A 25,015-nucleotide genomic window follows, 5' to 3' on the forward strand; every position below is an offset into this window, starting at 1 on the left:
AGCAAATGAAAACTGAACAAGCTTCAAGGTTATTAATGCTGTGAGGAAGGATAATTCAGTTACTTTTAAACCTCAGGAAATTAATGACCAATTTTTGTCATTTTATCAGAAATTATATGCTTCTGAGGGAGTGTGAGATGATGGTTCTATTGAAGCGTTTTTGTCAGAGTTAAATTTACCAATATTGAAGGAGGAGGATGTGAGAAAGTTGGATTCTCCTTTTACAGATTTAGAAATAAAGGATGTTATTCAACAAATGCCTAATGGGAAATCACCAGGAGATGATGGGTTCATTGCTGAATTTTATAAATTTTTTTTATGATGATCTGTCCTCTGCATTCATGGATGTTCTTAATCAGGTAACTCAGGAACAAGCTTTACCAGACTCATATTTGAGTGCAATAATAACAGTTATACCAAAAAAAGACAGAGACCCTTTGAAGGTTTCTTCTTATCGACCAATTTCTTTATTAAATGTGGATTATAAAATAATAGTGAAATTATTAGCAAATAGATTAGCAAAATATTTACCACAATTAGAACATTCTGACCAGGCAGGTTTTATTAAAGATAGGTATGCTTCGGATAATATTCTTAGAGTGGTTTCATTGATCAATGCTTCACGTCAGCAACACAACCTACCAATCATTAGATGCTGAAAAAGCTTTTGATAGGGTCGAATGGAATTTTTTATTTAAAGTTTTGGAGAAATATAAATTTGGACCCTTATTTATTAGTTGGGTGAAGACATTATATAATCCTGTAGCAAGGGTGGCGACAAATGGTCAAACTTCTTTTTTTTTAATTAACATGTTCAATTCATCAAGGTTGTCTTTTGTCGCAAGCCCTATTTGGTCATTGAACCATTAGCTCAGGCTATTAGGCAGAATGAGAATATTACAGGTAAAAGGATTGGACAGGATGAATATAAGATTAATTTATTTGCTGATGATGTTTTGATATATTTAACTAATCTGGATCAATCTTTAATTTATTTGCAAAATTGTTTAGAATTATATGGTAAATTATCTGGATATAAAGTGAATTTAGATAAAAGTGAAATACTACCAATTTCTGAAGGAAATTACGATCAATCTAGACAAATTATTAAATTTCGATGGACTGATAAAATTAAGTACTTAGGGATAATGATTGATGTAAAATATCAATCATTGTAAAATTTAAATTATGTACCATTAATGAGAAAGATTAAAGCGGATATGATTAAATGGAAAGATTTACCTTTAACTTTAATAGGTCGAGTAAATTATATAAAGATGAATATTTTTCCGCGAATTCAATATTTATTTCAATTGATTCCTTGTTCTCTTCCAAAATCCTTTTTTCACGATTTAAATAAAGTAGTTTGAGAATTTTTATGGAAAGGAAAATTAGCAAGAGTAGCAAAGCATAAATTGACCTGGGAGTATGCTTTGGGAGGTTTGCAATTACCTAATTTTTTTAATTATTATGAAGCAGCTCAATTAAGATTTATTAATCATATGTTAGATATTTCCAACCCTTCTAGTTGGGCTAGGATGGAACTGGCTGTGATATTGGAACCTTGTCCCCATCAGTTTGTATTTAAATGGAATACTGTCTTACTACCGAAATATAATGTACGGGGAGTGGGGGGTATGGCAAGATGGCATAGAGGACAGGCATGCAGTCCTAATCCTCCCCAGCCAGTTTTTTTAAACACCCATTTTTAAACTTTAATCTAAGTATATAAACGCTTTATTTCTACTTCTAAGTACATTATTTGTATATAATGGGAGCTAATATTAAAAAACCAAAGACTCAACGACAGAAAAAAACTACTCTTTAAAAGTGCTGAAAAACTGAGGCCTACCTGACCAGCTGGAACCACGGATTTGCCATTGGGAATCTCCAAGCCACAGAGAACTCCAGCTAGGTTAAGTATTACAGAGGAGTTTATAGAAGGTGGGTCCCAAGACTAAACTCTGTTTTTACTGTTTTGGAAGGGATTGCCTACCATATGGATAATATCTCTCACCAAATTACCCAAATGCAAACTACAATGTTTAATGTGTCTGAAGATTAAGAGAGATGTTAATAAATGCCTTACTTCAGTGGATGTAGTACAAGAACATTTTTAAAAAACTTGAGACAGCTTTCTCTGAATGTAAAGAGCAAGTCGTACGTAATAAGGATAAAATAGAGAAAGTGGAAGATTCGTTTGTGGATTGGGGAATCCAGAAGAGAGATTTATTGAAAAAGATTGATTCACTGGAAAATCAAAGTCAGAGAAATAATATAATAATTGTGGGCCTTCCAGAAGATATTGAGGGAGCAGATCCAATAAAATGTTTTAAGGACTGAATCCCCCAAGGAGTCACGTGATGGAGTAGTGGCCGGACGGAGAACTCCAGCCCTCTCCAGAAAAGTCGGGAAAAACAAGAGAAAATACAAAGGCACAGAAATAAAAGTTAAAGAAAAGTGAGTATAAAGGTGGAAAGAAGATGGAGACAAAAAAAGAAAAATCAAAATCAACAGAAAGAAGAGAGGAAGAGAAGACAACAGAGGAAAAAGGTGAAAGCCTTACCTGTCCGAAGAGGCCCGCTGTGGAGAGAGGAGCCCGCATCCTCAGGTCGGTGGAAAAAGAACTACAACAATGGCTCGCAGATGCGCATGAATAAAAACACACCGACGGGAGGGGGGACCAGCTGGGGAGTCGATCTCCACAGCCGGCAACGACAGCTGCAGAACACCTGCAGCAAGAAGAGACCACAGAAGACAATAGAAACAAGAAAGAAGAGAAGGAAAGGGCAACAAAGAAACAACAGATGGCCAACCCAGAGGAAGAAGAGGAGGAAGAATACAGTGAAATAAATGAAGGGAAAGGCAAGGTAAAGGATATACTTTCTCTTGTTAGAGGATACATGGAGTCATTTAAAGAATGGCAAACACAGGAATTCAATGATTTAAGAAGAAGAATAAACAACACAGAAGAGAAAGTGAATAAAATAGATATGACCTTAACAGAAATGGGGAAAAAAATGGACAAGATGGAAGAACGGGCAGTAGCAGCAGAAATGGAGGTAGAAGACTTAAAAAAGAAATTGGAGGAATCTAATAAAAAAACTAAAGAGACACAAGAACTACTAGCTCAAAAAATAGATATAATGGAAAATTATAACAGAAGAAATTACATAAAGATAGTGGGCCTTAAGGAAGATGAAGAAGGCAAGAATATGAGGGAGTTTATAAAAGAATGGATCCCTAAGACCCTAGGATGTCCAGAACTACAGCAAGAAATGGAAATAGAAAGGGCACATAGAGCATTGGCCTCTAAACCACAACTGCAACAAAAACCAAGATCTATTGTAGTAAAATTCCTAAGAGAAAAGGTACTGGAGAAGACAATGGAAAAAGTAAGAGAGGGCAACAAACCACTGGAATATAAAGGGCAAAAAATCTTCATTTATCCAGATATAAGTTTTGAACTCCTAAAGAAGAGAAAAGAGTTCAATACAGCAAAGGCGATTTTATGGAAGAAAGGGTATAAATTTATACTGAAGCATCCTGCGGTATTGAAAATATTTATTCCAGGACAACAAAACAGACTATTCTCGGATCCAGAAGAAGCACGAAAATTTGCAGAACAATTACAAAAATAGACTGAGGGATGAAGACGGGTAATGAGAGTAAAAATGATCACGATTGATATGTATGTGGGTAAAGACAAAAATAGACTGAGGGATGAAGACGGGTAATGAGGGTAAAAATGACCACGATGGATATGTATGCGGGTAAAGAGGTATAAGAGTGAATAGAGACAATGTGCATACGTGAATGTATCTGTAATTAGAGGAAAATATAGATAGTATAGACAAGAATTAATAAGGGAAGGTAATGGAATAGAGAGAATAAGGAGGGAATTAAAAGAGTGACCTTTATGACATATGAAAAGTGAAATCTTTTCTGGGTGGGGGAAAATAGCGGTCACTGCAAAATCAGTTGATGCTTGCGAGTGGATTCGCAAATCCAAATGGAGAGGGGAGATGTGGTTGTCCGACAAGGGATAAAGGACAACTCAGGAGGGGAAGGGGAGATTGGGGATAAAGAAGATAGAAATAGGAGAATAAGGAAAATGTTGGATGTTGTAGGAATGTTGTCTTGTAAAGAGTTGAAAATAAGAAAACAGAAATGGAAAAGGAGGAAAGGTAATGATGGAAAAACGGAAAGAGAAGATAAACAAAATATAAAATAGCTACGCTGAACTATATGACTTTAAATATTAATGGATACATAACCAAATTAAAAGGAAGAAACTACTAAATTTACTGAAAAAGGAAAAAATAGATATAGCATTTGTCCAAGAAACACACTTAACTGAATTGGAGCACAAGAAATTAAAGAGAGATTGGGTAGGACATGTAACAGCAGCATCGTATAATTCAAAAGCAAGAGGAGTGGCTATATTAATTAGCAAAAATGTGCCATTTAAAATAGAAGAGGAAATAATAGATCCAGCAGGGAGATATGTTATGATAAAATGTCAGATATATTCGGAGCATTGGAATCTACTTAATATATATTCACCTAATGAAGAAGATCAAAAGTTTATGCAAGATATCTTTTTGAAGGTAGCTAATACGCAAGGGAACATACTAATAGGAGGAGATTTCAATCTGAATTTGGATCCAAATATGGATAAAACGGGAAAAAAAATTAACAGGAAGAACAAAGTAACCAAATTTATAATTAAATCAATGCAAGAAATGAAACTTGTGGACATATGGAGGAAACAAAACCCAAAAGAAAAGGAATACTCATACTACTCGGCTAGACATAAAACATACTCAAGAATAGACCTATTTTTGTTATCAGCTAGTATGCAGGATAGAGTAAGAAAAACAGAATATAAAGCAAAAATGCTATCGGACCATTCACCCTTACTACTGACAGTAAAGCTAGAGGACATCCCTCCAAGAATGTATAGATGGAGATTAAACCCCATGCTACTTAAAAGACAGGATTTTAGAGAATTTATTGAAAAACAATTAAAAATGTATTTTGAAGTAAATACGGAATCAATGGAAGATAAGTTTATACTATGGGACGCAATGAAAGCATTCATTAGAGGGCAAATAATAAGTTATGTAACCAAGATGAAGAAGGACTACGATCAGGAAACAGAGCAGTTGGAAAGGGAAATAGTAAATATAGAAAAAAAATTAGCAATGAAGGAAGATACAACTAAAAGAAGAGAATTGGCGGATAAAAAAATAAAATATGAAACAATACAAACATATAAGGTGGAGAAGAATATAATGAAGACAAAACAGAAATATTATGAACTAGGTGAAAAAACACACAAAATCTTAGCATGGCAGCTTAAGACAGAGCAAACTAAGAAAATGGTATTGGCAACAAGGAAAAAAGACAAACAAATTACATATAATCCGAAAGAAATTAAGGAAAACTTCAGAGAATTCTATGAACATTTATACCGAACTGAAAACGAAGGGAAAGAAGGGAAAATAGATGAATTTTTGACTAAAATTGAACTACCAAAACTGCAAATAGAGGAACAAAATAAATTAACAGAACCATTTGGAACAGTAGAAATACAAGAGATAATAAAAAAATTACCAAATAATAAGACACCAGGAGAGGATGGACTCCCAATAGAATTCGACAAAACATTTAAAGACCTATTAATACCGCCCCTCCTGGATGTAATCAACCAGCTTGATGAGACACAAAACTTACCAGATTCATGTAAAACAGCAATAATTACAGTGCTAAAACAAGGGAAAGATCCACTCTCACCAGCGTCATATAGACCAATATCTTTGCTAAACACAGATTATAAGATAATAGCTAAACTATTAGCAAACAGATTAGCAGAACAGGTACCGAAAATGGTAAATTTAGACCAAACTGGATTTATCAAAAAAAGACACACAACGGACAATATTTGTAAATTTATTAACTTAATTCATGCAGTAGAAGGAAATAAATCACCTGCAGTAGCAGTTGCTTTAGACGCAGAGAAAGCCTTCGACAGAGTAGAATGGAATTATTTGTTCAAAGTATTGCAAAAATTCAGTTTACCGGAGAAGTATATTAATTGGATTAAAGCATTATATAAGGGACCGTTAGCGAAAGTGACAGTAAATGGACATGTATCAAAGCAATTTAATTTAAGCAGGTCAACGCGGCAGGGATGCCCACTATCACCGTTATTGTTTGCGCTAGCTATAGAACCACTAGCAGAATTGATAAGAATAGATAATAATATAAAAGGAATAAAAATAAAAGACAGGGAATATAAAATCAGTCTATTTGCGGATGATGTGATAGTGTACTTAACAGAACCAGAACTATCAATAAAAGAATTATATAAGAAATTGAAGGAATATGGAGAAGTGTCAGGATACAAGATAAACGTAAATAAAAGTGAAGCAATGCCTATGAATAACGCGGATTTCTCAAAATTTAAGAAGGAATCCCCATTCAGATGGCAAATGCAGGCAATAAGATACCTAGGTGTACAAATAAACAAAAATCTAGGCCAATTATATAAACTCAATTACAATCCACTAATGAAAAAATTACAGGACGATTTAGAGCATTGGAAAGAGCTACCACTAACACTGATAGGAAGGATAAACTGTATTAAAATGAACATTTTTCCAAGGATACTATACTTATTTCAGGCATTGCCAATACAACTGACAGAAAAATTCTTCAAAAGTTAAAGAAAATAATAAGGAAATTTTTATGGAGAGGGGGGAAACCGAGGATAGCACTAGATAAATTAACAGAATGGTATAAACAAGGAGGCTTACAATTGTCAAACTTCAAAAATTATTATAGAGCCGCACAATTAAGATACCTATCAGATTTTTATCAAACAAGGGAAAAACCAGACTGGACGAGATTAGAATTAGATAAAATAGGGGAAAAGATACCTGAACACATATTATATAAATGGGACGAAAAATTGGTACAACATAGAACTTCTCCAGTATTACACCATCTCCTCAATATTTGGAAAAAGATTCATGTTGCAAGAAATAAAACAAATTATCAATTACCAAAACTAATATTGATGCAAAATAAGCTACTCCCTTTTACAATAGACAACCTTTCCTTTAGAAAATGGGAAAAAAAAGGGATTAAAAGAATAGAAAATTGTTTTTCAGGAAGTAGATTCTTATCCTTTGAACAAATGAGAGATAAGTACAATATAACTGGAGATACAGCGCTGGCATATTACCAACTGAGATCCTACTTGAAAGATAAATTAGGAAGCAATTTGAGTTTACCAGAGGGAAGTAACCTTGAATATGTGATTACAGATACAATGTTAATCAAAAGATTTATAACAAATATGTATATTAAACTGCAAGAAAAAGAGAATAAGGAAACAAATGGTAAAACTAAACAAAAATGGGAACAAGATTTAAATATAAAGATAAAAAAGGAAACATGGGAGAAATTATGTTCTGGAACGATGAGAAATACAATAAATACGAGGCTACGTATGATACAATATAATTGGTTACACAGACTATACATTACACCGCAAAAGTTAAATAAATGGGACCCAACAGTATCTGATAGATGTTTTCGATGTAAAAAAGAAAGGGGAACAACAATTCATGCAATCTGGACATGTGAGAGAGTAGAAAAATTTTGGGATGATCTCAATCAGATATTAAATAAAATAACAGAAAACAATATACCAAAGAATCCAGAGATCTTTCTCCTAAGTAACATAAAAAATAAAGAATTTGGAATTGACTTGGAGGATGCACAAAAAAGATTTGTTAAGATAGCTCTAGCCGTAGCAAAAAAATGTATTATGTCAACCTGGAAATTGGAAGATAATTTGAAAATACAACAATGGTATATAGAAATGAATAAATGTATTCCATTAGAAAAAATAACATATAGTTTAAGAAATAATATTGAAATATTCGAACAAGTATGGGAGCCTTACAATAGCGAAAACCTACCGGGGACAAACATTACCTAAGTTGATGGAAGGAGAAGGAAAGAAAAGAATGGACTCAGTAGAATTTCTGGTGTATTTTTGTTGAATGACAACATTGTCTGACTGGTTTAATGCAACCTAGATTGTATACCTAAAATGGATGAGAGGGGGAGTGGGGGGGTGGCTTGGGAGGAGGGGGTGGGGGGGAGAAAAAGTCACTGTATATGTGTGAAAAAGAAAAAGTGTATATCATGGCTAATGTGATTTATGGTGTGAAAAATAAAAAATTTAAAAAAAAAAAGGACTGAATCCCCAAGATGTTGGGTAGAGTTCTTTCCGGGTGGTTTAGTATTGGAGAGGGCACTTAGAGCTCTAAGGAAGAAACCATTACCAGGACAGCCATCACGAGCAGTTTTAATTCGGTGCCTGAATTATCTCGAGAAATGATTTTGCGGTTGGAGGTACAGAAGGGAAGACAAAGTCAAACCCAATGATGAGCCAGAATAATAGGTTTCCTTTATGCAGATTTGAATCAAGAAATTATTAGACGTCGATAGGAGTTTAATTCGGCCAAAGATGTGTTGTGGCGGAAAGGATATAAATTTGCTTTTCGATACCCTGCTATGTTGAAGGTTTTTTATGCCAATTATCAATCTCATTTTTTTGAGAATGATCATGACGCATTGGTTTTTGCTAATTCGTTACCGGATCTAAGTGGTCAGGGAAGAGTCTCGCAGTCGTCGCCTAAAGGAAGGGCCAATGGAAATGGAAATGGACAGAATGGGAAAAATGGGAAAGATAGAAAAGGAGGTTTTGACACACAGTCTTATTGATGTTGAAGATTCGAACCAGTCATTGGGACTGGAGTCACTGGGCTGAATATTTCTATGATGTTGAATTACATTATTATATATATTATATTTCTGGCTGGGGGGAGATTGATGGCACTGATATCTTTGATAGTCATCTGTCACTGGTGGGGTTTACCACACCCAGTTTTTTAGGGAGTTACTACCTTTGGTTGTTTTTTTTTCTTTTTTTGGGGGGGGGGGGAACTAATTATATTTCTTTTTATATTAACTTTTTCTATAATATTAGGGGAAGGAGAGAGGATTTCATTTATTAGGAGAGTGATTTTTTTTGTATTAAGTGATTATATTGTTAGTTTATTAAAATGTCTAGTTTGAAATTTGCAACTTTTAATGTTCAGGGATTAAATAATCCAATTAAGCAAAAGCTAATTTTAGCTTATATCAAGAAAATGAAAATTGATATTGCTTTTTCACAAGAAATATACTTGACCGAAAAAGAGCATTTGAAATTGAAAAGAGATTGGTTGGTTGTGTTTTTTTCTTAATTTAACTCTAAGGCAAAAGGTGTAGCATTTTTAGTTCATAAGAATTATCTTTTGAGTTGCATACTGTGAAGGGGAATGCTGGGAGGGTTTTAAAAGTTGACTGTAAAATCTTTTACAAACTTTGGACTTTACTTAATATCTAAGCACCTAATGTAGATGATGAATGTTTTATTTCAGACGCTTTTTTGTTATTAAGTCAAGCTAATGAAAAAATTTTAGTTGGGGGGGGATTTTAATTGTGTTTTGGATCGTTTGATGGATAAATCCCCAAAATGTATTAGAAAATCAAAGATGGCGATACAAATCGGGGCTTTAATGAAAGATTTAAATTTGGTATATATTTGGAGAAGGATTAATCCTATAGAGAAAGATTTTTCTTTTAATTCTTCCCGACATGATTCCTTTTCTAGAATAGATTTTTTTTTAAATATCGGCACATTTACAAGGAAAGGTATTGCAGGCAGAATATAGAGTTATATCAGATCATTCTTTATTATTTTTTCTTATAAAAGTTCAGAGTTTATCCTATAGATGGAAATTTAATACAATGTTGTTGAAAAAACCTGAGTTTGTTACTTTTGTTAAAGAACAGATTGGTTTTTTCTTAACTGAAAATGCTAATTCAGTTAAAAGTTATTTTGTATTATGGGATGCGTTAAAAGCTTATTTAAGAGCACAAATAATTATAGCACTAAAGTTAAGAAAGGATGTATGGCTGAAAGTCTTAAATTAGAAAAGCAAATTGAGGAACTGGAGAAGGAATTTCAGAAGAGAGTGACAGAAGATCAGAAAATAGCTTTAACTAAATTGAAACTGCGATATAATACGTTACAGACTTATCAATTTGAATGTTTACTTAATCGATCTAAGCAACGATATTATGAGTTGGGTGAGTGTTAGGTCTGCTTTGTTCATGAATGAGTGAGACAAACACCAGACTGAGTCGAAATCAGGGTTCTTTGTTCTTTATTACCGGATTGTAACACTTGTAATGCATTCTCCGACTAACATTGTTAGTCGCAAGTGTTACAATCCGGTAATAAAGAACAAAGAACCCTGATTTCGACTCAGTCTGGTGTTTGTCTCACTCATTCATGAACAAAGCAGACCTAACAGTGAGAAGGCACACAAAGTACTTGCATGGCAGTTAAAGAAGGAACAGACCTCAAGGGTTATTAATGCTGTTAAAAAGAATTCAACAGTTACCTACAAACCTCAGGAAATCAGTGACCAGTTTTATTCATTTTCTAAAAAATTATATTCTTCTGAAGGGAGACGGGACAATGGATCTATTGATTCTTTTTTATCTACATTAACGTTATCAGTATTAGAAGAAGAGGATATTATAGATTTGGAAGCTCTGTTTACAGATTTAGAAATGAAGACTGCTATGTTGGAAATGGCAAGTCACCAGGTGATAATGGGTTTTCGGTGGAATTTTATAAAGTTTTTTTATGAAGATTTATCTTCGTGTTTGAGGAGGTATTACAACAAGTGACTGAACATTATGAGTTACCAGAATCTTGTTCTAGTGCTTTAATTATTGAATTCCAAAGAAAGATAGAGATCTGTTAAAGGTGTCTACGTATAGACCTATTTCTTTATTGAATGTGGATTATAAAATAATAGCTAAAATGTTAGCAAGTCGACTTGCTAAATATTTGCCTAAATTGATACATGTAGACCAAACGGGTTTTATTAAAAATAGGCATGCTTCAGATAATATTCTTCAATTAATTAGTTTGGTCAATGCATACCGGCAGCAACCCAACCACTTGATGTGGAAAAAGTTTTTGATAGAGTCAAATGGGATTTTTTATTTAAGATTTTGGAAAAGTTTAAATTTGGCCCCTTTTTTATTGGTTGGGTTAAAGCTTTATATACAAGTTTCGTCATCGTTTAAATTGACACGTTCTACCCAACAAGGTTGTCCATTGTCACCAGCCCTGTTTGCATTGGCCATTGAACCGTTAGCTCAATTATTAAGGCAATATACAAGGGATGAGAGTTCTGGATGAAGAGCATAAGATTAATTTATTTGCAGATGATATTTTAATATATTTAACAAACCCAGAACAATCCTTGTTTATTACAGTATGGATCATTAACTGGATATAACGTTAATTGGAATAAAAGTGAAATTTTACTGGTTGGTGAAGGAGATTATTCAGTTTATAAAAATGTTACTAATTTGAAATGGTCGGATAAAATTAATTTAGGAATAATTGTGTATACTGAGTATCAATTTTTATATAAATTAAATTATGTTCCATTATTGAAAAAGATTAAAGCAGATTTAATTAAGTGGAAGGACCTTCCGTTAACTCTAATTGGCCGGGTTAATTGTATTAAAATGAATATTTTTCCACGTATTCAATATTTGTTTCAATCAATACCATGTTTTCTTACAAAGAACTTTTTTCAGGACTTAAAAAAAGTCGCTAGGGAATTTTTATTGAAAGGTAAATTACCAAGGGTAGCATTAAATAAACTTACTTGGAAGTATGCATTAGGTGGATTACAATTAACTCACTTTCAGAACTATTATGAAGGAAACCAACTTAAATTTATTAGTGGTTTGAAGGATTTGGATCGGCCTCCAAGTTGGGCTAAAGTTGAGATGATATGTATTTCTGAAACTGCAATACATCAATTTATATTTTGGTGGAATATAAATTTATTATGGGAGTATAATATGCTGATATTAAAACATTTATTGATGTTATGGACAAAAAAGAATAGGATTATAAGATCAAAAAGTAAATTATCTATTTTAACACCATTATATAATAATCAGCTTATTCCTTTTTCATTATTTAATAATAGTCATTTAAAGAATTGGGATTTAAGGGTATAAAAACATTACAGGATCGCTTTATAGAAAGGCAATTTCTTTCTTTTAATCAATTGAAAGAACGTTTTGCTATCGTGGAAAAATCTTTGTTCTTTATTATCAACTTCAATCACTGGTAAAAAAATATGTATGGTAGAGTGATGATTTTACCTGTATTGACGGAATTCGAGTCTTTGATTTCTTCTATAACAAAAAAGGGTTATATTTCTGTTATGTATCAAGTACTACAAGATAATATGGATAAGCTGGAATGAGAGAAATCTAAACTTAAATGGGAAAATGACTTTTTACATTCTGTTTGGTCCTGTATGTATGTACAACCATTTTGGGAAGAAATTGTTAATTTTGGAAAAATTGTATAAGTTACCATTAGATCCATCCATTTTTTTATGGGTATGCGATTCCTTTAAAGGGATTGGGGTTGGATAAATTTCAAATTGCATTTGTACATTTAACATTGTCCGTAGCTCGAAAATGTGTAGCAAGTACATGGAAAGATAATACAGTGATTAATATAATGCGGTGGCAAAATGAAATGAAAGCTTGTATTGTTATGGAAAAAATTACATATGTTTTGCAGGCTAATTACTATTTTTTTTGTTAATAAATGGTTACCATATTTGGATTATATGTATTTAGATGTACCTTGATTTATTTTATTTTTAGTTTTTCTTTATAATTTTTTTGGCTCTCTTAAGAGAACTGGCTGAAGGGGTGGGAGGATGGGAATATATATATATATAAAAATGTTGTTATTGTCTGTATTTTGTATGATTACTAATAATTTTTCAAAATAAATAGTTTGAAAAAATGAAATATAATGTACCAATTTTGAAACATTTATTAGAAATTTGGACTAAAAGGAATTTATTAATAGGATCAAAAGGTAGTTTATCAGTTCAAACCCCAATATATCAAAATAAATTGATTCCTTTTTTATTGAATAATAGCATTTTAGAAGATGGTGGATCAAATGAATAAAAAGATTGCAGGATTGTTTGGAAGAAGGTAAATTTTTATCATTTAATCAGCTTAAAGAGAAATTTGGGATTTTAGAGAATTCTCTGTTTGTTTATTATCAAATTAGGGCATTAGTGAAAGATCATTTTGGAAGAGAAATGAAAATTTCTAAGTTAACTAAATTTGAATTTATGGTTTCATATTTTCAGATAAAGGTTTTATATCAGAGATGTCTGCATTATTACAAGATACAATAGTTAAAATTTTTTAGATCCATCTAGGATTAAATGGGAGCATGATTTAAGTTGTGAGATTAGTCGGGTGGATTGGGAAAATATGTGCTATGATGGGTTGACTAAATTAATTAATTAAAGATATAGTTTGGTTAATTATAACTTTTTGCATCAGTTATATTGAAAAATTGAAAAACTATGGATTTAGTGATTCAGGTTTGTGTTTGGGGTGTGGATGATGTGTTGGAACATTTCTTCCTTCTGTTTGATTTTGTGATAAAGTTCATCTTTTCTGGTTTAAAATTAGGATTTTTCTTCAAACTTTGTTTAAATTTCCTTTAGATCCAAACATTTTTTTGTTGGGTTATTTTACTCCGTTAGTGAACTTGGGGTTGGATAAGTTTCCGACAGCGTTTATTCGTCGAACATTGTCAGTTGCTCGTAAATGTATCGCTATGTCCTGGAAAGATGAAGCGGAGTTAAATGTAGTTTAATGGCATGAGTTGGTCATGTATCTATACGGAGAAAATAATTTACATAATCATTATGATTTCTTTGTTAAGATGTGGACACCATATATGAAGAATACGAATTTAGTAATATTTAAAATTACTGAATCTTTTTGTTTATTTTTAATGCTTCCCTTTAGGGATCTGTTGTGGGAGGGGGGAGGGGATGGGTTTGTTTCACTGTTTTATTATTAGACTACTTATTCTGTAAAAGTCTGTTTATTTTTATTGAAAAAAATACTAAATAAAGTTTAATAAAAAGAGAACATCTCCCAATCAGAGAACAGGTAGAACCAAGTCCATCTCCCTCCCAATCAGAGAACAGGGAGAATCAGGTCCATCTCCCAATTAGACAACAGGTAGAACGACGTCCATCTCCCATTCAGAGAACAGGGAAAACCATGTCCATCTCACAATTAGACAACAGGGAGAACCACGTCCATCTCCCATTCAGAGAACAGGGAAAACCATGTCCATCTCACAATTAGACAACAGGGAGAACCACGTCCATCTCCCAATCAGAAAACAGGGAGAACCACGTCCATCTCCCAATCAGAGAACAGGGAGAACCACATCCATCTCCCAATCAGAGAACAGGGAAAACCACGTCCATCTCCCAATCGGATAACAGGGAGAACCACGTCCATCTCCCAATCAGAGAATAGGGAGAACCACATCAATCTCCCAATCAGAGAACAGGGAGAACCACGCCCATCTCCCAATCAGGGAACAGGAAGCATCACACAAACACACACATATACACACACTCACACACACATATTTACATACATATACACACTCTAACACTCACACACACAAATGCAGACACTCACACATATGTAGACACACATACACACCCCCACACTCATATTCTTTGGCTTGGCTTCGCGGACGAAGATTTATGGAGGGGTATATCCACGTCTGCTGCAGGCTCATTGGTGACTGACAAATCCGATGCGGGACAGGCAAGCACGGTTGCAGCGGTTGCAAGGGAAAATTGGTTGGTTGGGGTTGGGTGTTGGGTTTTTCCTCCTTTGTCTTTTGTCAGTGAGGTGGGCTCTGCGGTTTTCTTCAAAGGAGGTTGCTGCCTGCCAAACTGTGAGGTGCCAAGATGCACGGTTGGAGGCGATAACAGCCCACTGGCGGTGGTCAATGTGGCAGGCATCAAGAGATTTCTTTAAGCAGTTCTTGTACCTCTTCTTTGGTGCACCTCTGTCTTGGTGGCCAGTGGAGAGCTCGCCATAGAACACGATCTTGGGAAGGCGATGGTCCTCCATTCTGGAGACGTGACCCACCCAGCGCAGTTGGATCTTCAGCAGCATGGATTCGATGCTTGCGGACTCTGCCAGCTTGAGTACTTCGATGTTGGTGATGAAGTCATTCCAATGAATGTTGAGGATTGAGCGGAGACAGCGCTGATGGAAGCGTTCTAGGAGCCGTAAGTGATGCCGGTAGAGGACCCATGATTCAGCGTGGGTATGACAACGGCTCTGTACACGCTGATCTTTGTGTGTTTCTTCAGGTGGTTGTTTTTCCATACTCTTTTGTGTAGTCTTCCAAAGGCGCTATTTGCCTTGGTCTGTTGTCTATCTCTTTGTCGATCCTTGCATCAGATGAAATGGTGCAACCGAGGCAGGTAAACTGGTTGACCGTTTTGAGTTCTGTGTGCCTGATGGAGATGTGGGGGGGCTGGTAGTCATGGTGGGGAGCTGGCTGATGGAGGACCTCAGTTTTCTTCAGGCTGACTTCCAGGCCAAACATTATGGCAGTTTCCGCAAAACAGGACATCATGCGCTGGAGAGCTGGCTCTGAATGGGCAACTAAAGCGGCATCGTCTGCAAAGAGTAGTTCACGGACAAGTTGCTCTTGTGTCTTGGTGTGAGCTTGCAGGTGCCTCAGATATACACATACACAAATACACACACATATATACACACATACTCACACACGCACACAAACACACACATATGCACACACACACTCTAACACTCACACACATACTCACACCTATGCACACACAGACCCCCCACACTCATATATACACAAACACACTCTCACGCACACACACACACACACACACACACACACACACACACACACAAATACACAGGCCCCCCCCCCATACTCATATACACAAACATACACACACACATACACAAACAAACAAACTCACACACGTTTATAAATAGTTGGGTTAAGTTAGAGTTAAGTAAGAAGTTATTTTATTAATAAAAATAACTGTTTTGGAGATACCATTGTCTTGGTGAATTTCCATTGCTGCTGATCTAGGTCGAACCCCTTAAAGTACAATACAAGATCAGAAGGCATTGGAGATACTCAGCAAGCAGAGCCCCACTCTAGGAAGAAAACTATTGTACATATTTGTCATGTAATGTCATGACCTTCCCTAGATGGCCCTGGTCTCATTGGCCGGCTCATGACCCCTCCCCCTTCTTTCCCCAAAAAGGCTGTGATGCCACAAGCTTGCCCCCCAGTTCGAGTCCGGGTCAGAGTGAGCAACCCCCAGTCACATCACGATCAGGGATGCTGTCCACCTCTTGTAAATAAAAGCCTTCAGTTTCAGCATCTTCAGTCTTGGTCGTGCATCGAAAGCTAGTTGCAGGGTTCGGACGATGGTGAAAATGCTGAGGATGTGAGACCCTGAAGAATAGATTTTCAGAACTCTAACAAGGGGGCAATATTCACCTCTGTCAGCTGACACAGCCATACGTGGGTGCACTACAGTGAGAGCTCTGTGTGGGATGACAGGATTCAGAACTGCTATCAATTTAAATATTGCCTGTTCTGCAGGGAGATGACCCCCCTGTAGCCAGGATTGAAGGGCAAGAGAGATGCAGAGGAATTTCTTCAGCCAGAGGGTGATAAATCTGTGGGATTTGATGCCACAGGTGGTTGTGGAGGCCAGGTCATTGGGTGTATTTAAGGCAGAGATTGCTGGGTTCCTGATCAGCCGGGGCATCAAAGTTCATGGGGAGAAGGCCGGGCAGAGGGGGTGAGCGGGGTGATGGATGAGCTCAATTAAATTTGCATTTACACATGGTCAGTGCAAGGCCTTTATAGCGCCAGTGAACAGGTTAGAATCCCGCATTGTCTGTAAGGAGTTTGTACGTTCACCCCGTGTTTTCCCCGTGGGTTCCAGTTTCCTCCCATTGTTCAAAACGTTGTATATCAATTGGGTGTAACTGAATGACATGAGCTCAGCAGCCAGAAGGACCTGCTCCTGTACTCTGCATCTAAATTGATGGGCTGAATAGCCCATTTCTGCTCCTATATCCTACAGTCTACCTTGGCATTCTCCTTCCTCTGGATCCCTTCATATGTGGCACCTTCCTCGGGCTGAGTAATGCGAGGAGCCTTTTTGTCAGCAATCAACTGCACTGCCTCCACCTGGAACAAAGCAAGCAGTTAGTAACAAGGCACCCTGCACCCATGGGTGCCTAACCATGCCCTGCTGGAGGGTCTGAGCTCATGGTCTGGGAGGTAGGGTCATCAGAGTTGGGAGTCAGGGTCATAGAGGCTGTCATTGGGGTTGGAGAAGGGTCATTGGGGTCAGGGTTATAGAGGTTATCGGGGTTGGAGAATAGTTATCAGGGTCGGGGAAGGGTCATCGGGGTAGGGGGTTGTCATTAGGGTCTGGGTGAATCATCGTTGAGGTCTAGGGGTTGTCGAAGTCAGGGGATTAAGGGTCTGGAGGGGGTCATCAGGACAGGACGAGGGGAGGATCGGGGAACGCTGGGAAGGGAGCTTGGGGAGGATCAGGGTGGGACCTGGGGGTTTCAAGGTGGGACTGGGGGAGATTGTGGTGGAAATTGGGGGTGGAATCATGACAGGAAAAGTGGGGGATCGTGACAGGAACTGGGGGGTGATCGTAATGGGACTGGGGGATCATGATGGGACTGGGGGGGATCGTGATTGGACTGGGGGGGAAATCATGTCGGGAGTGGGGGGGGAATCATGACGGGACTGGGGGGGGGAATCGCGATGGGACTGGGGGGAACATGATTGGACTGGGAGGATCGTGACGGGACTGGGGGGGATCGTGACGGGATTGGGGGGAATCGGGACGGGACTGGGGGGATCGTGATGGGACTGGGGGGATCGTGATGGGACTGGGGGGAACGTGATGAGACTGGGGTGGATCATGATGGGGCTTGGGGGGAACGTGATGGGAATGGAGGGGATAGTGATAGGACTGGGGGGGGTAGTGATTAGATGGGGGAATTGTGATGGGACTGGGGGGTGGGATTATGATGGGACTGGGGGGGAATGTGACGGGACTGCGGGCGAATCATGATGGGACTGGGGGGATTGTGACGGGACTGGGGGGGGATCGTGATGGGACTGGGGGGGGAACGTGACGGGACGTGGGGAATATGATGGGACTGCGGGCGAATCATGATGGGATGGGGGCAGGATCGTGATGGGACTGGGGGCGGGGATTGTGACAGGACCGGAGGTGGATCGTGATGGGATTGGGGAGATTGTGATGTGACTAGGGGTGATCGTGATGGGACTGGGGTGGGGGGGGGGTATCATGACAGGACTGGGGTGGATCCTGACAGGATGAGGGGAATCGTATGGGTTGAGGGGGAGATCATTACGGGACAGGGGGAGGATCGTGACGGGACTTGGGGAGGTTCGTGATGGGACGGACTGGGGCGGGATTGTGATGGGACTGGGGTGGGGATTGTGACGGGACTGGGGGGGGTGGATTGTGGCCTGGTCAGCTCAAGATTGGGGTCTCACAGTGAACAATACAGGGTCGTGGAGGGGACAGAGGTTAACCAAACTAACCATTGAGTAATCCAGGACTCATGTTGTGACCTGCCACCTCTACCCAGTCAATGCATCATGCTGGATGCTTCCACTTACTGCTCAGGGGTCAACTGCTCAGTACCCCCAAAAGGAAGAACACAGGGATCCTCACTGAACCTCACTCTGTGCAAAAATGTGGACCTCTTACATCTCCCCAAAACTTCTCTCCACTCAGCTAAAACCGATGGCTTCTGATATTTGCAGATGTCGCTCCAGGGAAAAGATACTGGCCGTCCGCCCTGCCTATGCGCCTGTCTGACTCAATTGTCACCTCTCATCTTTCTTTCCTTCCTTAACAGAGAAAAGCCCTTGCTCTGACAAACTTGCCTCTGTTAACATGTTCTCTGATCCACACAACACTCTGGTCAATCTCTTCTCCAAAGCATCACCTTCTTTCTTCTACCGAGGTGACTGGTGTTCACAGCACTACCCTGGAAGCTTAACCTTAATGCCCAGAGACTGCAGACCCCCAGGACTGAGCTCGGTAGAAACGAAACTGTCTCACAGCAGTAGCTTGTCCTGCACTTGAGCTGCTGCACTAGGTCCGAGTTGCTTCTGGAAGGAGTGGCAGCATTCCTTACCATTGCATGGATCCCTTCTGGGTACAGGAACCGGTTGTAGAAGGAGTCCACGGTGTCGTTCGGATCAATGTCACATTGCCTCTGCAGAAGAATGGGACCAGTGTCCAATCCGTCATCTGCCCAAAAAATGGTGAAACCTCCTGTCGTGTCTCCGTGAATCAGAGTCCTGAACAAAGCAGAAGGGTTAATGGTTCTGAGCCAAATCCTCTCCTCAGTAGCACCATCAAAAGTCAGAAGAAGGCAAAACAAATCACAGAGGTCAGGATGAGTAAAACAAATCACTGGGGTCAGGGATGGTGAAACAAATCACTGGGGTCAGGGAGGATAAAACAAAACGTTGGGGTCAGGGAGGGTCAAACAAATCACCAGGGTCAGGAAGGGTAAAAACAAATCACCAGGGTCAGGGAGGGTAAAACAAATCACTGGGGTCAGGGAGGGTCAAACAAATCACAGAGGTCAGGATGGGTAAAATGAATCCTGGGAATCAGGGGCAAACTGAATTCCTCTCATAACATTGTAAACCTTGATCAGATCTTCCCTCACTCTCCTTAGCTCCAGGGAATAAAGCCCTAACCTGTTTAACTTCTCCCTGTAACTCTGTTCCGAAGTCCATGCTTCCCTTTTACGTTTTAAAGCTTTCCTTTTTTTTGTGGCATTTAATTTATATTTGTTTTGTGCATTGGGGAGTGGTGGAAAGAAAACTAATGACGCCAAAGCCTCAAAGCAGAACCAGGCTATTTGGCCCGTTATACTTCAGTGCACCTCATCATGTTCATTGTCATCTGATTGTACAAGTCCAACCCGTCGAATCAACATTCTCCGGACCTCAATGCAAAACATACAGACACACAACCAGACATAACACATGCACAGATGCAAGATGAGCATTTCATCTAAACTAATAAATATTATTTTGTAACTATAATTTTCAGATGGTTAGTGTGGGCAGTTCCTTTGGTCGTTCAGCATTCTCACTGCCCTGTCAGCAACTGTTCATTCATCCAGCTCCTTATCTCTAGGCAGTGATGACCAACATGTGACAACTGACAAGAGTGACACCTTTATCACATCCATCCGTCCACTGGTTATCTCTGGCTGATTGAGTGGTGACAGCACATCCACACAACCAGCCAGGCAACGATGATGACCTTTCAGTCAGAGTACTTCTCGCTCTGCTCCACACAAGTTGTGAGTGGTTCAGGCACACTTCACAGGGTGAAGGCAGCAGGAAGGAAAGCTGGTGGTCAGAAAGTGTGAACAGTACTCAAAGAGCTGGAGGGTGGGCAGCACACAATGAAAGCCACAGACAGTCAACACTTCGGGCTTGAACCCTTCTTCAGGAGTGTGAAGGTGGGGGGGGAGAGGAGGAGCAGAGGCTGACCAGTCGATATAGGTGGGAGGGGAGAGGAGCTGAGAGGTAAGAGGTGCAGGGGCCAGAGGCTGAGAAAAGTGCTCTCTAATAGAAGGAGGGAAGCTAGAGGGAAGCAGTAAGAGAAACAAGGGGATAGATAGGGTGGGGAGGGTTGTCAGTAATTGGAGGTTGATATTGATGCCGATGGGTTGGACTGCACGGTTAACGTAGTGGTTAGCATCACGCCGTTACAGTGCCAGCGATCGTGACTAGTGTTCAAATCCCATGCTGCCTGCAAGGAGTTTCTACATTCTCCCTCTGATCCCTGGGGGCATCCGGTTTCCTCCCAACATTCAAAACATACCAGGGTGTAGTTTAAATGGGTGCAAGTGAGCGTTCTCCTTCTGAACAGTGCTTGTTTTTCCGTTTCTGGTGTCCTGCGCCGCTCCACTGCTTCCCAAGTCTGCAACCTCTCGTAGTCACTGCCGAGCAGAGGCGCCGCCATCTTGGGTACAGACCCGCAGAGCTCAGTTCCATTGGGCAGTAGTCATTTAGTTCAGTTACTGTCACTTTCTTGGTCACCGGGATGATGGTGGCTGCCTTGAATCCTGTGGGGACAGTGGACTGCACCAGTGAGATGTTGAAGATATCCGTCAGGACCTCAGTCAGGTGGTCTACAAAGTCCCTCAGCACCTGACCAGGTATTTTGCCTGGCCCTGCTGCTCTGTGTGGGTTCACCCTGGCTAGGACGCTCCTCAGCTCAGCTGCAGGTCTGCAGGGACCCGATCCTCAGGGGGCGGGGCTTTCTTGGACGTTATGTTGTTTATCTTTTCAAACCGCACATTGTCAGAAGATGCTCTCCACCCAGTGAGTACTAGCAGCTGCACTTCTGAGCCTTTCAGAGGGTTTCATTCAACACACCCCGTGCGGGGAAAGAGACGTTTACTGATTTCTGTGTAATGCACCGACCAAATTCTCCCTCGAGTCAAGATGCCCATCAATCCCTGGCCAAGGTAAATAGTCACCAACATTACTGAACTCTGGAAGAGGACAACGCACACAGCTTTTGTGTGGGGTAGGTTGAAAAAGGTCGGGGCTTTGTAATCCCATCTACACATTGCAAGCTCAACTTCACATTCACAGATCTCTGGTGATGTTTGCATCATGGGGGGATCAAGGGTGGGTGGGGAACAGATGGGTAGGTCCAGATCAGATCATCCTTGGTCTTGTTGGGTGGGGCAGCAGGCTCGACAAGCCAGATGGATTTGTCCTGTTTCTGATGTGATGTGCTGTGTGTCTCTCATTGCCAGTTCCATCTTCTGTGATGGAGACGAGTAAAAGGATCACCTGTGGGGACAGGATAAGGGACGGTGCAGTATGAAAAACTGACAGGTACCAACCATGAGCAAGATTTCTCGAGGCAGATGTGGCAAATGGCCACCACAGTAATTCAACATGTGGAGTGACAGAGACCTGAGCAGGAAAATGTGGGGACGTGCAGGTTCCAGGGCAACAGGGTAAAAAACACCATCTTTCAGGACAGGAATGGCTATGTCCCACCAGATCCCCATCCCTTCCCACAAACCGGAAAACATCTTCACTGAGGATCCTTCCGTGGTTTCAGCTGCAGCTGGCACAGACCACTCCTACAGTTCAGCCCACTACGTCCGCTCCCACTCAACCCCACTCCTGTCTTCTCTCCATAACTTTTAGTACCCCGAAGATCTTCACCACTCACCTCAGAGCTTGAGTTCATACCCCAGCTGGGAATTTGGACCCCTTCCATGTCACCATCTCCAAGACCACATCCAATGACTGCTTTGCCCACACAGCAGAGATTGGAACAAAGATTGGACTGAAAGGTCACCAGGCCCACAGTCTCCAGCAATGCAGCAGGAGTCAGCTTTAAAAGACTATTTAGATTTAATCACTAATTTTAAATGAGATTCTTCCTGTGTTAAACTGAAACAAATTTCTAGAAGTACTCAGTTGAATCTGTGGAGAGAGTCTTCAATCTATAATTGGAACAGGCCCATGTGTCTGCACTGAGCTAGATGCCCAAATCAAACTGAAGCCCTGCTGCCTGCATGCAATCTGTTATCTAGTCAGGATAACGTGAACTACTTTTAACTGCGTAAGAATACATCCTTCTCACTGTAGTAAATGTATCGTACCACTGTGGGGCGTATGAATATGAGGTGCGAACAGTTTCCTGAGATGGTGGAAGGCATCAGTAAGTAAAGTCTCTTTTGTTATTTGAATCTTGCATCTCTAAGTTATTTAAGAAGCCTCCCACTAACACAGAGACACAACATGGTGGCAGCAGTATAAGAGAACAAGAATAAAACCATACAATTGATTGTAAGTCACTGAAATATGAAGCGGAAGAAGAGAAAAAACATTATTGAGAAAAAAATGGCTGGAGCAACGACAATTCACCCAGTGATGGCCGGGGAGGCTGAAGATATTGTTGAATCATTTAAAAAGTTTCAGCAGAAGTGCAATTTGGCATTCAAAAGCTATTTTAAAAATGCAACAGAAGTATCTGCCAGGCCATGGCACACAATGGGAGCAGACTTGTTCACTGAGAATCAAGAGTGGTATTTAATAGAAGCCTGTTACTACTCTAAGTTCCTGTTCATCAAAAGGGTGAAAGACTTGAGAGTGTCAACTACCACCTCAGAAATGAGAGCACTCCTTGCTGAACAAGGAATACCCGAGCAAGTAATATGTGACAATGGAACGTAGTTCACGTCACAAGAATTCAGAAACCTGGCTGCAGAGTATGGTCTGACATCACTACATCATCCCCATACTACCCCAAAGTTCATGGGTTCATTGAAAGACAAGTGTAAACTGTGAAATGCACACTAGTTAAATGTCACGAAACAAAAGAAGGTGTAGCTCTTCTATCATTACGAGCAACTCCTTTAAGGGCTGACTTGAAGTCCCCGGCAGGACTTCTAAATGGCAGGAGATATAAAACAACTCTGCCGAGCAAAATACACCCTCCAGAAGACCAGGAGGAAAACAGAAGAAGACTACTGACACGTGAGAAGAAGGACGCCAGCATTATAACAAATATTGCCAGAACTCTTCAGAGGGCACCATGTGCATATTCAAGAGCCGATGTTGAAAACATGGACCCCAGCAAAGGTCGTCAGAGAAGCTGAGACACCAAGATCATACATTGTCGAGACAGACTCTGGCAAGCAGCTGAGGAGCTTTTATACTAGTAAGGCTGGTAACACCAACATCAAGTGAGGTATCAAATGAAGAGACCACAACCACTAATACGGAAACATCAACACAACGGTTGTCAGGTGAAGCACAACAAGATACATCACCTCCACGTGTACCAGCAACACAGAGCCCAATGGTCACAGCCAAATCCACAAGATGGCCACCAGTGCAATATCAATAAGAACTATTTAAAATTAGTTGTGTAAATAAACTAGTGTACTTAAGTTGCATTGGAAAGAAAGTGATAAAGAACACTAAAATTCCTTTATCTTGAGAAGGAGAGATGTTATAGTTAGGATAATGGGAACTACTTTTAACTGCATAAGTATACATCTTTATCACTGTAGTAACTGTAGTCCACCACTGTGGGGTGTATGTATATGATGTGTGAACAGTTACCTGAGATGGTGGAAGGCATCAGTCTCTTTAGTTATTTGAATCTTTCATCTCTCAGTTATTTAAGAAGCCCTCCCAAGTAACACAGAGACACAACACAATCCATGTCCCGCGATTCCTGCATATTGTCTGCCTGGGAGCCTCCAGCACTACTATTGCATCTGCTTCCACCACCATTCTTGGCAGCCCATTCCAGCAGCCATCACTGCAGAAGAAAACTTTCCCCACACATCTCCTGCAGACTTCGGAAGCAACGCTGTTCACCATGGGCCTCCAGTTCACAGGCGTGTGCTTGGTTCAATGCAAAGTGACAGGATTCCACACGGATCAGTTCAAATTAAACCAGGTGGCTTCACTGCAGTCAGTTCCTGCTAATGTCCCTGTGGTGAACTGCCCTACTCTTGATTACCTGGCACCGCCCCATCCTGTGGCCCCTCCCTTTTTGACCTTGTATAAAGCCTCTAGACCAGGAGTGTCAAACTCAAATTCACGGAGGGCCAAAATTAAAAACTTGGACTAAGTCGAGGGCCGAACTAAATATTTATTGAAAATTTTCAACAACATATGCTTGTTTTCTCTTCTTTCAACATATGTAATGTTAAACTTTAGGATATAACTTTAGGAGGATAATGTTACAGTCAGGAGTAGGTAGCTCAAGTTCACCCGTTGCTTGACCTGAGGGAAACATATTTGGTCCCTGTGGAGATGTAGTCAGCATTCACA

At 39.6% G+C, this 25,015-nt stretch overlaps 1 protein-coding gene across 1 annotated transcript in view; it reads right to left on the reverse strand.

Annotated features, from left to right (window-relative positions):
• aldh1l2 (aldehyde dehydrogenase 1 family, member L2) overlaps window positions 1-25,015 on the reverse strand; it is a 94,018-nt gene that overhangs the window by 55,771 nt on the left and 13,232 nt on the right. The window contains exons 4-5 of the mRNA XM_069909979.1: window positions 19,303-19,468; window positions 17,192-17,293 (exon numbers count right to left, since the gene is read on the reverse strand). Of these exons, the coding sequence (XP_069766080.1) occupies window positions 17,192-17,293; window positions 19,303-19,468 (268 nt within the window). The remainder of the gene's footprint in view (window positions 1-17,191; window positions 17,294-19,302; window positions 19,469-25,015) is intronic.

The sequence above is a fragment of the Narcine bancroftii genome, chromosome 13 (assembly GCF_036971445.1).
Source record: "Narcine bancroftii isolate sNarBan1 chromosome 13, sNarBan1.hap1, whole genome shotgun sequence".
In the NCBI taxonomy this organism is placed as follows: Eukaryota; Metazoa; Chordata; class Chondrichthyes; order Torpediniformes; family Narcinidae; genus Narcine; species Narcine bancroftii.